This window comes from Pseudopodoces humilis, chromosome 9 (assembly GCF_049639895.1).
Source record: "Pseudopodoces humilis isolate 2021_Gansu_Grassland_sample_001 chromosome 9, ASM4963989v1, whole genome shotgun sequence".
Classification (NCBI taxonomy): Eukaryota; Metazoa; Chordata; class Aves; order Passeriformes; family Paridae; genus Pseudopodoces; species Pseudopodoces humilis.
The window spans coordinates 28,249,956-28,267,972 of NC_142208.1; the positions used below are offsets into that span (position 1 = coordinate 28,249,956).

General features: G+C 37.7%; 1 protein-coding gene across 1 annotated transcript in view; it reads left to right on the plus strand.

Moving 5' to 3' along the window:
* Positions 1-12,706, plus strand: part of NHLRC2 (NHL repeat containing 2) — a 32,263-nt gene extending 19,557 nt beyond the window's left edge. The window contains exons 6-11 of the mRNA XM_005520757.3: positions 358-457; positions 880-1,111; positions 1,558-1,680; positions 2,746-2,955; positions 4,053-4,278; positions 5,112-12,706. Of these exons, the coding sequence (XP_005520814.2) occupies positions 358-457; positions 880-1,111; positions 1,558-1,680; positions 2,746-2,955; positions 4,053-4,278; positions 5,112-5,377 (1,157 nt within the window). The 3' untranslated portion in view covers positions 5,378-12,706. The remainder of the gene's footprint in view (positions 1-357; positions 458-879; positions 1,112-1,557; positions 1,681-2,745; positions 2,956-4,052; positions 4,279-5,111) is intronic.
* The last annotated feature ends 5,311 nt before the right edge of the window (positions 12,707-18,017 follow it).

An 18,017-nucleotide genomic window follows, 5' to 3' on the forward strand; every position in this document is an offset into this window, starting at 1 on the left:
GGCTAGTGCGAATAAAAAAAACCCATGTGAAGCAGACACAATAAGAAAATGTTGCAAAGAGCAAATCTCACATGAAACATTGTCTTTATCAGATAGGGATATTAAAGCCATGATTTTTAAACCCCTGGGAATAAAATAGCAAGAAAAGAAGAAAAATAGCAAGTAGAAGAAAGACCTTCTCTCTTTCTCTCTCTTGCTCTGTTTTTTTGCTTGTGTTTTATTTTTTTCCCTTGTGGGGAAGATGAGTAGAGGGTGGAGGGGGGGACAGCAGATTGGTTTGATGATTTCTTCATTTTATAAAACATTTCCAAAGTGGTTTTTTTTTTTAATCTGGTTTTCTGTGTCCCTTTCTAAAAGTTTCAGGGACGCAGGAAGATGATGTGTTATGGATAGCAATGGCAGGCATTCACCAGATATGGGCACTGATGTTGGAAGGTGGAAAACTACCAAAGGGAAGGTAAGCAACTGGACTAAGAGAAATGTGAAATTGCTGCTTGTCTTGATAAACAGCTTTCAAATCCCAAAGAGAGAGATAATCCAATTAAACTCAAAATTATTTAGTTTAAAGGTTTATATGCTTAAAAGTCTGCCTCCTTTTCCCACATGTGTTAGATGAAATGAAAGATGCTACTTTAGCTATACAGCTATGACTTTGTAAAGTTCATTCATATAATTGAATGTTACTTTTCCTTGCATTTGCTGAGTTACCTAGTAATGAATCATGTGCTGAGGTGATATAAAAGTTAGCACAAAGGCATTGAGTAATTCCTCACTGCTGCATTCCAGTTTGTTTTATAACCTGTTCTGTAGCTTCTGTTTATGCATCTTGTCTGAGCTGTTTCAAATGTATGATTGAAATTGGGTGCTATTTGCCTTTAGTGACTTAAAGAAAGGAGTCTGCCTGCGCTTTGCTGGGAGTGGGAACGAGGAGAACAGGAACAACGCTTACCCACACAAGGCAGGGTTTGCCCAGCCCTCGGGGCTCTCCCTGGCCCCAGAGGAGCCCTGGAATTGCCTGTTCGTGGCCGACAGCGAGAGCAGCACCGTGCGAACCATCTCGCTCAAGGACGGGGCAGTGAAGCACCTTGTAGGAGGAGAGAGAGACCCATTGGTAATCACCTCAAACTTCCCCACACTGCCCTACTAATATTCCTCAAGCCTGACCTGGAGGAACCACTTTTGGGGTGAGAGGGTAAATCAGTTTCCATGGCCATCAATTTCTTAACTTCACTGCTTGGAATGCAAATGTGTGGCAGTTGTGATGCTCAGGTTGTAGTGCAGACTGTTGCTCCTTAGATAAGAAATCACTTATTCTTAAAATAGCCAATTTGATTCAGCATTGTGTGGTCATTAAATCAGCTGGATTCATATTTATAACTTAGATGTGAGAGTTTCTGTTTCTGTGGTTAGGATCCACGCTTCCAGGTTTCAGTATCCTTGTTTTGAAATTATCTTGATTTTTTTTAAAGTCAGTGAATTTCCATTTAATTGAAATCATTTAAATTCATGTCCACATTGAATAATCAAATCTATTAATTAAATAAAATAATTTTTCAGAATTTGTTTGCTTTTGGTGATGTGGATGGAGCAGGCATAAATGCAAAGCTGCAGCATCCCTTGGGAGTAACATGGGACAAGAAAAGAAAGCTGCTCTATGTGGCAGATTCCTATAATCATAAGGTAAGTGTACAGTAACTTGTTATATACAGATTTGAAAATTTTTATTATTACAAATAATTATTTTAGTAACATAGACAGATTTTGCTTGGTCCTGTTAAACGGAGTAAATTAATTACACAAGTTCCTTTGTGGGTTCTTTTTCCTTCCTTCCTTCCTTCCTTCCTTGGTCCTTCTCTTTACCATTGTTTTGTAGTCACATTCTTCTGTGTTGATATGATGGTCTCTTGGGGAAGGTGAATTTAAAGTGCCAAGTTGCAGTTCAGACTAAAAACTTTCTGTGTACGTTCCCAAAGATGCTGAACTACAATAAAAGAGCTAGAAGGGCTTTTTCAGGAATATTGCATGTTTGATAAAACTGAGAGGACAAAAGGACTTGTTTTTCCCTTAAAAAAGACATCTAAGTTTTGAGAAGTATTATGAGTTACCTCCATGGAGCTCTGGCATAGGAGACATTGTTATGCATGATTATTCTAATGTGATGTTATATAAACATTCATGTCTAGAAGGTTTTTAACTGTACACTGACTACATGCATTGAAAGAGAAGTAATCTGTTTGATTTGAAGAGTAAGGTATATAACAGTAAATGCTTATTGAAATTTTAAGGCAAATGATATTTTGTTTCAGATCTTGAATAAAACATTATAAACTTTTTTGCTGTTCAAAAAAAATAAATCTATTTTTAGAAGAAAAATAATCTAGAAGTTAGCTTGCCAATTCTGTTATTCTCTCACTGTTTGCAAATGTTTCTAGAAAGGCAGCAAACTTTAGAAAAACAAGTCATCCAGCATACTTTTATAGCTGAGAGTTAGGTATCTCCAAAATCATGGAAGGAAACCCTGAATGACGACCAAAGGAAGAAGTGAAGTCCATGAGGGAGTGGGGGAAGATGGGACATGTCACTTGGTAAAGAGTGATAACACAGCGTCTAGGATGCACACCTGGTATCTGAGGTACTCAAAAAAGCAGTGCTGGCTACTGGAAATGTGGGACATAAGATAATAGAGAACATCTAAATCTGGCTGGGTTTTCTCAGAGAAGCTTTCTGTGCCTCTGTTGATCCTAGATTAAGGTTGTGGATCCCAAGATGAAGAACTGTGCTACCCTGGCAGGCACAGGAGAAGCAGGCAATGTTGTTGGTTCCAGCTTTACCCAGTCAGCTTTCAATGAACCAGGAGGTTTGTGTGTTGAAGAAAACGGCTGCCTGATGTATGTTGCAGACACAAATAATCATCAGATTAAAGTGCTGGATTTGGAAACAAAAATTCTTTCCATGGCAAGTAATACTTATTAAACAAGCTGATAGTGGTTTTTCTTGATATAAATTATTATTTCAGGTTTCAGCAAGTGTGATAAAAATGAGACAGCTAACTGTGGGTACAATAGTTGTATCCACAGGATGTTTTGTGATGATCAGGCAAATAAACATTGCCTGTTACCACAGTTGTTGAAAGCCTCAGTCTTCAGAAAGACAACTTTTGCATGGAAAGCAGAAAGTGGCAACCCTCTAGAAAAGGTTAATTAAAATGTACAGCCCAGGTTTTCAGCATGAAAAGCATTTCAAAAGCATGTTCACTTAGTAAAAAAAGGAAGTGAAATCAATTACCAAGCCCTGTAATTAAGCTGTAAGAGATGATTTTGGGAGGTCAGTGACTTAAAGCAAGATATATAAAGGGCTTTCAAGCTGTCAAATCAAAACCACTGTCAAAATTGAGCACAGCTTTATTTGATTGTAAATAAGCAAATCTGTGCTCATGCCCACCTTACAATGCCACTTTATCTTAAAGATTTTTTAAAATATATATATACATATATTTATGACATAATCATCCTAATATCTTCTCATATGTTTCTTGAATTTAATAATACACAGTCTCCATGTGTGTTTAAATGTTCATATCATATAACATGTTGGTGGCTTTTCTGGGAAATTCTCTTCCATTTTACTGTGCAATGTGCATAGTTAAAATCCTGGATTTTATTACTGCAGCATGCAGTTTAACACCAGAACTAAAAGGAAATACATTTACAGTTGATCTAAAGCAAAAATGTAAACCAACTGTAACGATTTTAAATTAAGGGATAGTATAAAGTAGTTGTGGGTTTTATGGCTTTAATAGTAAATATTGCTTTTATTTGGGGGTTTTTTTGTGTTTATATTGGTTTAATCAGGCTTTTTCATTTTAAAAAAACATTTTGTCCTTCCCTTTTTCTATTCCCTTTTTCTGTTTTGTCATAGTATTGTTGCACGCTGTCAGAAAGTTTTAGGCCAATAGCCATATGATGTCACTTTGAAACTGTGATTGTGTTGTGAAAGCCCATTTATTTTCAGTACTAATAAAAATAAATATTTTGTTTTATTTCTACTGATAGTTGCCTATCCTGAAGCCAGAAGCATGTGATGTTCCAGATAACCTGCCTGTGCAAAAGGATAAAATAACAAACCTTCCGCGACTGCCTAAATCTGCACCAAATGTTCAACTTCCTTCACTAACTGTAGCTCCTGGCCAGACAATTCAGTTTTTATTAAAGTTGACTCTTCCTCCAGATTCAAAACTGAATGAAGAAGCCCCCAGTGCCTGGTTTATCACAGCAGAAGGTAAAGTCCCTGGTTAGGATGGGAAGGGTGATATCAGCACATCCTGCAGTGCAAGATATCTCAGTCTGATGAATCAAGATGTCCCTCCCCATCCTGTGTTCCTGTTTGACCTTGTGATCCAGTACATGATTTTTAGAGTTGATGCATTTAACAGCTGGAGTGTAAAGATTCAAAAAAGCCAAACACCTGGTAGACTGTTTTTTGCTTGAATTAATACATGCTGCATTGTTTCATGGCTCAGTGCAATGAGTAAGGTGTGTGTAGTGAACAGGTCATTTTTTAGTTCACATACTCTCAAATATTTAAATAAAGTTTCATTCTAACAGTCAGCCTGAACATTGCTAAATTGCACCAGCCCACCTATAAAACCAACACTGCTGTTTGGAAATGCCATCATTTTACCTATAGTTTAATGAATTTATGGCAGATATCATACCTGGTGTTTTAGATCTCTGATGCTAATGTATAGTACCCATTAATTTGAGAAGTTTTGCTTGTGCATATCAGAATAAATTTTAATATCCTTTAAATAGTGTATAGGAGTAATTGCAGTTCCATTGCATTTAAATAAGATGTACTGTATAGGTACACCTATAGTGCTGAAGCAAAGCCATGGATCTCTCCCTCTTTAAATGACTGATAAAGAATTTGTAAATTACTTCCCTTTTTTTTTTGGTTTTTTTCTCTTCACATCTGGAAAAATCAGGAAGGAAATTTCCCCTAATGTTGCATGTGGAAAGTCCTTGTTGTCCTACAGGTAGAATTAGTGTTTTCTGTAGCTTTCAGACATGGTGTTAAATACCCTAATGATAAAATCTGTTCTTCTTTTGCAGATAACACCTGGTTGCTGCAAGAACAGTGTCTGACAGGAGAAATAAAGGATGTTTCCTGTCAAACTGTCATTCCTTTTCAGTTGCCTGGGAGCTGTGTGTCAGCTGAAGCCACCCTGGCCATCAAAGCGTGCCTCTACTACTGCAGCAAAGGTAGCAGTGCCTGTATGATGGCAGGAGTCTCCTTCAGCCAGCCCTTGCAGGTCACTGGCACAGACCAAGGCAGCTCAACTCAAGTGGAACTGATACACACCTTTCTAACCAACTAACACAAAGCCAGCTGATTTCACACTATTTTGCTATAGGAGCAAAATCCACCATTTCTATAGGAGAAAGTACAAATAGATAAATTCGCTCTGTTTTTTTCTGGAGCTTATGACCATGCTAAGAAATAATATGCTTGGTAAAATGAAGTAGTTTTCCCTACAGTCTAATGGGAAAATTTATCATCACAACCTCATTTCTTTACGTAACAGTAGCAGCAATAACTTTGTAATACTGTAGACTCTTGCCAAGTGTGAACATACTGGATGTCTGCCAGTCTTAAGAAGTGAGCAACAATTTTTAGAGTCCATTTGAAAGAGCTAGTGTTACTTTGTGATGTTACTGTAAGATCTTTGCACTGTAAATGGTGTAATAGTAGATAATTTTGGACTAACATTTCAAAATTCCTTTTATGCCCTTATTACATTTTAATAGAATATCAAAAGGAAGTTTCTTTCTCCTGTCTATAAAAGAAGTATCTTGCTTATTTTTCTTATGCTTCTGAAATGAGACTATTTGGAAAATACATGTTAAACTAGATGCAGCTCTAGTTTTATGGAAGCTGAATATTTTGCTTTAACTCAACATTGACCGCCTTACATGAAGAGCAAAGGTTCATGGGAAATTTTCTGTAAAAGGAAGCATTCAAGATCCTGCAGAAGAATTTCATGGTGATTTTTAACAAAGAATGTGCCTCTTTGCAATGTGTATATGTATATAAAATAACCACCACAACAAAGCTATGCTGGAGCTTTTCTGATACATACCAATTTACATTTTATAGAAAGTGGTAGGTAACAGTTGAATATCTACACTGCAAAAATTAAATGTCAACCATTTCAAACAGGGTGATTCACTCCCATTTTTATGATTTCTCTGCAAAGACTATTCTGAAGACTTCTGTCTTACATATATATAATATTATGAAGAATATTACACTCTTGAAGTCTGATTCAGAGTCTTTTGAAGTCACTGTTAGGCCTTGGATTTGTTATAGTGGCCACTGAACCAGAATTGTATACTTGATAATGGATTATTAAGATTTATGTTTAGAGCTTCTGATCTTTTGCTGGAACACTGGTAACCTAATCTTTGAGTAAGACGCTTTAAAGCTCTCTTGCAAAACTCTGTCCTTGGTGGTTAAGGGTTTTGCAAATAAAATGTCCTCCATTTGCCATAATAAGTAGGGGCAGGGTGATAGTGGTGGTGGAAGTTCATTACTTGAGCTGGAAGAGTTTCCATCATGCTTAAGTGATAATTGGGTTAGGCCCTGTGCTCTGGTCATGATGATCAGTTCTGAAAAGATTTTAAGTTGAAGGATAGTATTGTCACACGTATTAGGAGGTGCAGTAGTGAAATAATTTTTTTATATAGTCTTTTCTAAAACAATTACTCCTGACACCTGTTAGTAAATCCCCGCTGTCAGTTGTTGCTTTTTTTTACTTAAGGGCTGACTGAAATGTTGGTCATGAACCCGAGAGGTTTTTGTTTAAGGAAACCATATGGACTGGTGTGGTTCTTCCTTCCATTGAAATGCCAGTCTAGCTAAAAGTTCTTTGTGGAACCAGAAATGGTTGTTATCTCACCTGTCAGTAGAGCAAGGGCTGAAATGTTATTTTTCTTATGTTTGGTTTTCAAGCAACTTTTCTAATTTACTGTTTCAGCCCCTTTGTGTAAGCCTCTCAATTCTCACATGCCATTTTGAAGACTGAAAAAGCTTTGCTACTTTGTTCACAGATGGCAAATGCTGTTGGAAGGATGAAGATAAAGAAACTAATTTGGGCATTTATTATTTTTTACACTTTAGTAAAATTCAGTCTTTCACAATTTTTTGTTTGTCTGTTTACCTTTGGATAGTAGCTAGGAAACCTTCAATCAGCTTCTAGACAGCCTGCAGATTTTCTGTTGCTCTCTGAAAAAAACAAGCATTAGATACAGAAGTTCAGAATAACGAACCGAACTGTCACAGTCACCTTGAATGTGTAATTCATCAGATGGATCTTTTTGTCCCATCATAAAATGGTTTGTGTTGGAAGGGGACTGAAACCATTTTGTTCCAACCCCCTGCTGTGGACAGGGACACCTTCCACTAGAGCAGGTTATTCAGAGCTGCACCCAGCCTGATTGTGAACACTTTCAGGGATCTGGCATCCCCAGCTTCTCTGGGCAGCCTGTGCCAGTGTCTGAGCACCCTCACAGTAAAGAAATTCTTCCCTATATCCAATCTGTATATGCCTTTTTTCAGTTTGAAGCCATTCCCCTGGTCCTATCCCTATATGCCTTTGTTAAAAGTCTCTGTCCAGCCCTTGTAGCTCCTTCAGGTCCTGGAAGATGTTAGAAGGTCTCTCCAGGCTGAACAACCCCAACTCAAACTTTCAGCTAGAATGACATTATATTTTTCTATTTCATTTGGATCAGGTCATCAAATTCTGCCTATATTCCAATATTTAAAGAAAAAAATCAAAAATCTGTTTTTTTACTGACACTTTCAATTAATGTATTGCTGTAGGGGAAAGACTGTATTCCTCACTTTATTTAACTATAGTGTATAATGTTTAACTACAATATTGTAGTTACATTTTCTATCTAAATGTTCTCTCCTTGCTCAGTCTCTGTGTTCAGTGTGATTGGCCTTTAATCCTATAGTCTAACATAAAGTTTGTTTGTCCAAGAAATACAGATGCACATTCCCAGAGTCACTACTTCTGTTTTACTTGGAGTGTACAGATATTTGAATGTTCTGTGATTGGAAAAGCACAGATTTTTTTTTTTTTTAGAGCTTACAATATTTAGGGATACTATTTCCATTTCTTCCTCCGGGGTTTACAAGCTGCTCTTACAGTAAAGCAACAAGTGCCATAAATTTCACCAGACAGGCAAACTGAATAGGATGTACAAACTACAAGAAATTAATTTAAATACCAGAAAGTATCTTCCAAATATGATGCAGAAAAATAGGAAATGTTATTATTCTATAAAAAAAATCAGATATATTGATGACAGCTACCTCTTTGTATGGGAACTAAGTTTTTTGATGTTCCCTGATACAAATATTCTAAGCAGATTGGAATGGCTTAGCACTCCCAGATTTGTGTCCCACATTAAAAGTTTGCAATTCAAGGCCTTTTCCAAACAACTTTGTACTGGCTTTAACAGGTTTTGCAGCAGACCTTAATGAAGCATTAAAAGACTATAGCAAGTCTCTAAAGAGTAGTGGTCATGGTTGATTTGTAAAATGGAAACAAGTTCAGTGGCATTTAAAGTTTTTTAGTTGTAGTGTTTGCATTTCTGGGACAGCTTTTGGTTTTGAATGGATGTATTAATAGTTCCATGAGATGTTTTTAATAATTTTATTCAATTGCAGTATAATATTTTTTATTAGACTAGAAAAAAGATAATGTGGTTTCAAAGAGGGAGGATAGTTTGTTTTAATAGCTCTTTCATGTTGTTTGAATCCAGTAATATTTTTCTGTAGTTTGCTCCCTTCTGTTGAAGGAAGGGTAGGGATGATGACTGTGTGAACCTATTGATGGGCACATATTTTATGCATATATTTTTAGTTGATTTCTTTTTGTGTTAGATTATTACATAATTTTTAGCTTTTCTATTAGATGCAGTTCTTCAGTTTGTGTTTGGCCTCTCCTATCTTCCACCTGTAGAGCATTATGTTGGTATAATGCTGTGGTAGTGTGGTACCAAGCAAGTACAGACCAGGTGAGTAAACATGAGGAAATAGTTTTATAGCATCAGGTAAATGCCTTATCTGCTTATCCTGAGAAAAGGTGCATATGGCTTCCAGTATATTGTATATATTCTTAAAGCACTGATTTTATTTCAGTAGGAAAATATTGTAATTGAAACCATGGGTAAAACTGTTTTGTTGAGAGAACATCAAGAAAAAATTATTCCTTTCCTCTTGCTCAGAAGAGGGGGATGATGAAAATGAAGAGACTTTCCTTCTTATGTAGGGCTATGTCCTTTCATTCCTTTAATTATTGACTATTTATTTTAGCAAAGATAGAGGTATTATTGACCACAAATTGTCTTGAATTTTTGTTTCCTAAAAAAGTTTTCTATGTACGTGGAAGCTTTAAACGTCTGACTTTGTAGAGTTATGAGTGATAGATTTTGTTTTAAATAGTTTTAGTTTAGCAGACAATAGCAGAGATTTATGTACAGTCTTAAGATGTACATAATCACTGGTATTCATTGACTTACCTCAAGGACACGTTGAGGCTACACTCCCACAGAAGTGTGAACTCAAAATTAAATTTTCTTTGTTGTAGAATGTGTGAGATGTGCTGTGACACATTGTGTTCTCCAGGCTGCAGTTGTGCTACCTAAGGAGAATTTTCCACACACAGCAGCTCATCAGTCACCCCCAGAAATTCTCGACTGAAATCTGCCAGGTCACTTGCTCATATAATCAGTTAATATTACTGATTTATGTTAGCCAACATTTAGTATTCAGAATTTATCACTACAATTTTTATTGAAGTTGGTTTGTCAGGGATTAGAGGAGCTTCTCTGTCCCAAGCAAACGAAGTATAGGAATGGTGACAATGGAGGTAATTTTTGAAAATGTGAGACCTGGCTATTTTTTAATTAAATCACAACATCTGGTTTTGCATTCAACAAGAGATCATTAATTTAGAAACAATATTCTAGTATTTTACATTCCATTATGTTCATGTAACCAAATCTGACTACTGTCTTCCATTAGAAGCAGCTGATCTATATTTTATAGTTTTGGTACTTTTATAGATAAAGTCACTACTCTCATTTAGGGTTAGGATTCATTCCTGTTCAGGACTCATCACACCTATGATTGAGTTTCCAAGTTTATCTTAATTTCTTTGTCATATAATTGTGGGGGATTTTAGCTGGGTTTTTTGGTCTGTCCTTTCCTCCTGTAGTTTCTACAGTGAACATATGCAGCCCATATCTTGCTACAGTGGAGGGATCCAAGCAGAAATAATTCCCTCCACCAGCTCCTTGCCCCTTCCCTGCTTCAGGGATGGGGATGTAAACAGCAAGTAATTCTAGATAGCATTAGAGTAAGATGATGTCCTCAGGTCTGCTTCATCAAGCTTTGCACTCATGCAGCTACTGTCAGGAGTTTTACCTCTGGCCCTGTCTACTGAGGTCCTGAAGTTATTGGTAGCTGTCTCAGAGCATCCCATCAAACTTGAGTAGCCTGTGCAGGAATTTTGATGGCTCTTGGTTTCAGGAAACTTTGATGCTAGAGATTAAATACTTTAGCTGCTATAGGTTAAATATTTTAGCTGTTATGTAATTTGCTGTCTTGTTGCAGGTTGTTTAATTATTGTCAGGTAATGCACTTCTGCTGCAGATGAGAAGCTGGAAGCTTGGGTGTGAGTTGAGGAATGTTTGTGTAGCTATAATTAAATATTGCTTCATTTACCTCTTTGGTGGTCCTTTGCTTTCAAGCATACCAGGGAATTCTGTCCAATCGCAGGCTCTAGGGCTAACCAAAGAATTGCAAATATTTTGTAAGTCTTGCCTAGTTCCTTTGAAACATTGACAATTTTGAGCTAAAGAAATCCTATTTGAAGAAAACCTGTTCATACATCTGCCTTAACTTAATGCTCTGTACTCAGCATGCCTCAGGAGATATTCCACAGTGTATTCTTTCCCATTTTGACTACGGATTGAGAAATTCAACCCATCTGGCCATTGTCAGACTTCATAGAAAGCAAAACAGCAATTCCCAATTTGATTTTAAATCCATTGGAAAAAAAAAAAAAAAAAGCCTATTTTCCAAGCTTTTGATTAAACTGAAATACCAGGTTTATACATTCAAGGAATCTGTCCTGAGAGTTGCTTGAATCAGATGTCCAAATCAGGTTTCCAGATTTTAAAAATTAATTGATATTAAAGTGGGGAAACAAATTGCTAAATATTTTATCTATTGAATATTTAACTTTAGAAGAGTCCATTTTCACTTTTAAAATAGCATTAGAACAACTAAAACGTTCTCCTCTCTGTCATTACCATTAATGTAGCATTAATCATTGTATCATTAAACCTGTGATGGATCTATGTGATTTTTGTAAGAAAATCAATAAAGAAAAAGAAGGTAGTGGTTGAACAGTGGCTGGGTGAAATCCAGGTGCTCCAAGATTAGTGGCAAATATCTTTAGGGCCAGGAGTTTGGCCAATGTGACAGAAATTCTGTGTTTTTATTACATCTTGATGGCTGAAGAAAAAAATCAGTGCCTTTTGTAACAATACTTGAAAGTGTTTCTTTACAGAAATACTGGAGTACTGATTGAAATAAGTTATTTAACCTTCATGGTTTGCAAGCTTCAGAAGGATTTAATTCTACTAATTCTGAAACTGTGAAGAGTTTTCCTTCTCCATCATGTTATTGAATTAATTTGAAAGTAAGGTGCTTATTTGTCAAACTCCATTTCTTACAAAATACTTCAGAACAGGTTATTTCTCAATCTTGTGAGCTTACTTGTGAAGCTATTGTTACCTCTTTTGTACGCTCCAGAACAAATGTGGTAGGGAGACTTCAAACAGCTTGCTGGAATTGTGATTTGAGCGAGATGGAAGGCGAAACATGCACTGATCTAAAGGGGCAGAGGTGATGCCTCTTGGTATTTGAGGGGTGGAGAGTTGGTCTTTGCTTTGGAGTTGTTTTCATCTGTTCTACAGATCAGCAAAGATGCTTTACACAGCAGAAGGTTGTGTGTAGGGGGGCAGTCAAGAAGGGTCAGGTTATCTCACTGAAAACCTGTAACTTATTTAGGTTCTGCTGCTGGGGTATCTGAAAAGCCCAGCAGTACAATGCTAGTGAGGAAATTCACATTTGAGCACTTAACACCTCAGTAAATGTCTCCAGGTGGTTTAAGGGGAAAGACAGGAGTTTTATTTTCTTCCTTGAGAATTTTAGTGGTGTTTTTTAGGCATTGGAAAATTTTGTCTGTTCTTTGAGACACTAAACCTTTGTTTCTTCATTACATTTGATGCAAAGCCTTTCACATATCTGAATTTTTAAAAATGTGGTTTACATTTGTTGTTACAAAATATGAGAAGAATTAAAATGAAAGCATCTACAGGTTGAGTAAATTCTTCGCTGTTCTTAACAACATTCATAGATGATGATCCTTTTTAAATAAAGGGTAAATGTCCTGTAATATTATGAGAACAAATAAATACACTGTAGAAGAAATGTCAGCCTTGGCTATCAAACCAACAGATAAACAGTGATTAAAGAATGTACGCTTTCTCCCGTGCAGCCTCTTTCTCCTTGTAAAGCTTTTTCATGGAAAAATAAACATTAAAAAGATTTCATGTTTTCTTTCAAGGCTGGCTTTTTCTGTCAATCTTTGTGTGAACATAGATCTAGAAGTTATGAAATGTGTCTGCTGTGAGGGGTTGCAGCTTGAATAAAACACTTGAGTTAAGAAGTGCTGTTTGTTTCCCACTCCCTTTGCCACAGGCTCTGCAGCCGTGCGTGTCAGTCGGCCCTTCAGTGACCAAGGGTCTGTAAAACAGTGTGAGTCGTGCGGGCTCCCCCCTCCAGGGCTCTGGGAACAAGAGATCTGCTTTTATTTTCATTTCTGCACATAAAAGACATTAGAAATGGTGCATTGCATGAGTCACAGGCTGCCTGATTGTAGCCTTCAGTTTATTGCAGAAATCCCAGAGCAAATTTAGCTACAGGAAGAGATCCCTCTGCATGGAGCTCCACCTGAAGCAATGTTTGTTACTGTGGTTAGACTGCCACACTTTACAGCATGTGGGGTGCCTGTTTAATTATAATTATGATTGAACTGTATTTTAGCAGCAGTGTCTAAAAATAATTGTTTTACTCAGATATATTTCTTTGCAGTTTTGACCAAGAACCTGTGGGTACAGGATAAAAATGCAAGTTGTCATGTGCTCCAATACAACTGGAGATGGACACCAGCGTGCCTACAGAGATGATCTCTTATTTGTGCTGTTTTTATTTTTATTGATATGATGATTTTTCATTTATGAAAGCATTGTATGATAAAAATTCTGGAATATCTACTGTAGATCAGCCTCATAAATTGTAGTGTAACTATGTTGAATTTGTGTCATTTCCACCACCCCACTAAAGATTATTCATCTATTCAAATATTTAAAATATTTATACACACTACTTATAAAGCTCAGCTAACTTTCTTTGATTTCCATGCAGATGCAATATATTCAGCTTAGCCTGATGCAGCAAGTCTGGATTTGACAGATGCTCAAATTCAATTGTAATTTCTCTGTTTTACTAAAAAGTTCATCAAAAGCTTCTGCCAAGCTAAACTCAGCTGGTTTAGGCCAGGTCACACAATCTCTCAGCATCTTGGAGGGTGTTTGCCACAGATCACAAAGCTGAACCTTGACTGGATTTCAGTTGTCACCTCTGAAATGACACCTTTACCCCCAACTTCTAAATGTTCTTAAAACAGAAATCATGTGTGAGCACAGACCTGTACATGCTACATGCAAGCAAGGCTGGGATGTTTTTGTGTCTAATGGCATTTGTGGGACTGAGCTGGGCTGGTGCATTTTGCCAGAACCCCGGGAGGCACTGCCTGCTGCAGAGTTCTGTGGTCACAAAGTCACTGCTCTGGGAAACTATTAATTAGTTTGTTTCTAAAAGCAAGGCAAAGGAGCCTTTCATGTTAAAATCACTAACAGGACCAGGATATTTTCTTTTTATTGCAAGGGATTGTGCAATCTTCTGCCAAGAGCAATTTATGCAGAGATCGGGTAAATGGGGCTTTAAATGGCTCCTCTCCCTGCCCTGTCCTTCCCATCTGAAGTAGTTTCCTGTGGCTGTTCAAACTCATGGCTCTCCTGCCTCATCTGATTTTTATCTTTTCTGCCTGTCACCCTGGTATTTTGTGCACACAATCCCACCAGGAACTGAAAGCAATACCTGATGGCTATTTTACATGCCAGTGCGGGTAGCAAAGTTCCACCCTTGCTGTAGCTGGGATTTCTAGAGCGGGTTTGTGCTCCTTTGCCCTCTGCTTTAAGCACAGAAATCAAAGCAGAGGTGAGGATTTCAGTCTTTGCGTGTAAGGAGTAGCTTGCTGAAGTGTTGCTACAGCAGCACATACTGTTTCTTTTTTTGGAAAAACATTAGCAAGTTATAACCCTTAGTTAAATCTCTCCATAATTTTACTATCTCAGACATTCCCTCAACAGAGTATATGGGAATGCCAGTGCTCAGGGCTCCTAGCTCAAGCTGTCAACTCTGGGTATATTTTCCAAATACTGATCAAAGCTGTTGTATTAAGCAGTAATTAGATATTAATGAAGATTTTGTTTCACTAAAACCAATTACTTAGTCAGACTTACCCTTGTGCTGCATAACTTTTGAAATCCATTCACCATGGAGTTGCAACATTATTTTTTAAGCTATCATTGCAATTACTGTCCTTGAGAACTAAGTAGTTGTTCTAACACCATCTTTATTTTCTAACACCAAGGCAGCACATCAGGTTTAATATCTATTTTAGACAGCAGGGCTTGGGTGAGCACATCGCTGCTGTAGTGAAGTGAACCCCGTGTCTGAGATGACAGCACCTGAAGTGTGATGTGTTCTAATCAGGGCAAAGCAGAGTCAGCAGTTTAATGATGTTTTTATTGATACAATGATTTATCACTGGTGAAAGCATTGATGTGTGTCAGCAGCAAGCGTAAGCAGTCATTTCATCAAGGTCTATGCCTCTTCCCCCTGCTTGTGCGCACTGACACACTTGACTGAAGCTGTGATGTTTCCCAAGTTATCTGGAGTTGATACTGAGACACAAAGATCACCAGCAATGAGAGATGTAACATTTTTTTGCAGAATCTTAATACATTCAGCAAGTGGAACCACAGGAGGAAATATAACATTGAAATGCACCGAGCAGTGGTGCATCAATGCCTAAGTGGCAGTTAAATCCAAAGGAAACTTGCTGGGGGCTACTGAGAAAACCATCATTTAAATTTTTCTTTCCTTTATACAGTTGAGTGGAGATGGATTTAATTTGCATTTTTGCCATGCTCTTAGCAGTGGAAGTGCTATAAAGTGCTGTTGATATCATAGACTCAAATCAGACGTGCATGTGGCAGAACTTCTGAGAGCTTATGAGGAAGATGCAGAGGGTGTAATGGAGTCTCTAGCAGACAGTGACAGAAATTTGCCTCACAAATTCACTGCTAAGTGTAAAATGAAACATTTTCATAATCACTGGATTAGTTATGAATTTAAACTAGCAGGGGATTAAAATTCTTATTTACTTGAGGCTGCTGAACAGAATGATTCTCTTCACAAGAGGCTTAGATTACATGGAAGTACATAAAATAGAAAAAAAATACAGAACTTAGCCAAGAGAAGTGAAATAGGATAGACGGTATATTTTATATAGAAGTGTGTCTTTTTTCCCAATATATAGCAAGCTTGCTGATTTTTAAAAACTACTTTTGTTTAAATGTTAGTGGATGGAGGTCTCAGGAGCTTTGAGACTCATTTCTGGTCTATGTGAGTTCATCAGCTGTAATCACAAGATTGTATGTTTTTCTTACACACTTGGTACAGGGCCTTTCCTGCTTTCACACACAGTGGTGGCCTGATGACCCTGACACCCTCTGGGACTCTGCATATCACAGCTTTTTCCTCAACAGTATAAGAGAGACTAACTACCTTGTTACAGGCCCCTGACAGCAGCGTGTAGCTGTTTTCCAAGAACAGCCTAGCTCAGCTGAATGTGTCAGACTGACTGTTTTCCATCTTCTCCTATCCTGCAGAAAGATCATGGACTACCTTGTACAGTGACAAGCAAAAAATTACCAGGATTTGATCCATGCTCAACTTCTCACAGTCTCATAGGAAAGCTCTATTTACAATTAAAGTGCTCCTGAGAAAGAAATAATCAGCTGTTTGCAAAAAATCCCAACAAGTTAACCTAGAAAACCTGTGTGTTTTAAACTCAGAAATGTTTGCAGTCAATCAAAGAAATTTTCAGAGGGAGGAATCAAGTTATCCCAAAGCAATCCTGACTTGCCCCCTTAACAGTGTGAGAGCCATGGTGAGCAATGATGGGTCCTGGTGGAAGGTGTCCCTGCCCATAGCAGGGGGGCTGGAATGAGATAATCTTTAAAGTCTCTTCCAACCCAAGTCAATTCTATGATTCTATAATCCCATACTTTCTGGTTGTTGTTTGAACTTTGTTTGAGGATTTTTGGTTTTGTCAGCTAAGGAAATTAGTGAGGGAAATCCACCAGAATTATGTTCCAGCTCAGCACTTCAATAGCACATCTCAGCATTAAAGCCTACTGAGCTCTCCTCAGTTTGGGAAGAGACTCAATTCACTGCAAAGTTTGACTCTATGATACAAACCACATGAAGGCTGAACCCTCAGGTGGAATAAATTTTCCTGCTTCTAACTGGGCAGTGGAGTTTATGCATTTCTCTCAGGCAGCAAATAGATGCATTTATCCCTGCATTGGTGTGCTCCTCTCATTAATTTCTGCTGAGATTTTTCTTAATGACCATCACATGACCCTTTTAACTCTCCATTCATCTCTGTAATTAGTTCTCCCAAGGCTTGCAGCCCAGTAACTAACTGCTTGTGGCTCCTTTCTCTCGAAAGAAAAGCAATTTAGTTTCTCTTGTATTTGAAAAAATTACTACTGCGTACATCCCTTTCCCTTTTCTTTTTACTCTCATGAGATGTGTTATTTGCAAGAGGTTCTGCTTCCTCTATTTCACCTCTATACCACATCCCACTAATGTGGCTGTCTCAATGCTGACCACTGAATTTGCTCTCAGCAAGGTTTCTAATTATCCATTGCTAACCATCTTCAGTCTTCTTGGCCTGCCAGTTGCCTTCAATGCACACAAACAGACTTTTAGTTCGGAAATTTTCATTTTGTTTGCCTCTGTACTTCCCTTTATTCCAACTCTGCATACTTTGGACACTGCTCCTTCAACATGTCCTTAGTTGAATAGTCCTCTTTCCCATCTCCAGTTTTTGGGGAAAACTCCTGTGGACTGCTACCCTTCTTTCCTTGCTCCCTTTGCATATTTTGTCTCTTTATTGGATGGAACAAAGTTCCTCAACCACCTGTGCTGAGGAGTCAGAGTCCTCCCTCTCTCTCCCAGAGTGGTCTCCTTCTACTAAAGAGGTCTCACCATTTATCTTCCTTCTACTTTATCAAATGTAATATACCTGAAATCTCCTAATCATCTGTCTATTACTCCTTCATGTTACTCCTTCCCTTTTGCAAGCAATCTTTTCCTTGATTACAATTAATCTGGTTACAGATTATTTATTATTCAGATTACAGACAAGCCTTCATTCAGCATTCATTCAGTTTAAACAGCTCACTGGATCCTTGCATTTGGGCAGTATCTGAATGGTTGCAGATTTTTTTTCCCCACCTTTTCTCTGCTCTCTCTAATCTGAGCACTCCTTTGAGGTTTTCTACCTGATATCTCAGTTTCTACAGTACACCATGTTACAGGATCTTGGCCTGCTCTTACCTGTCCCAAATGTGACTCTGTCAGGTGTTGATTTCATAGTCCAAAGGCTGGTGACTGAAACATGACTTTATAGAATCCAGGTGCTGGCTCTCCCTGCTTGCTGCTATCAGTCACAT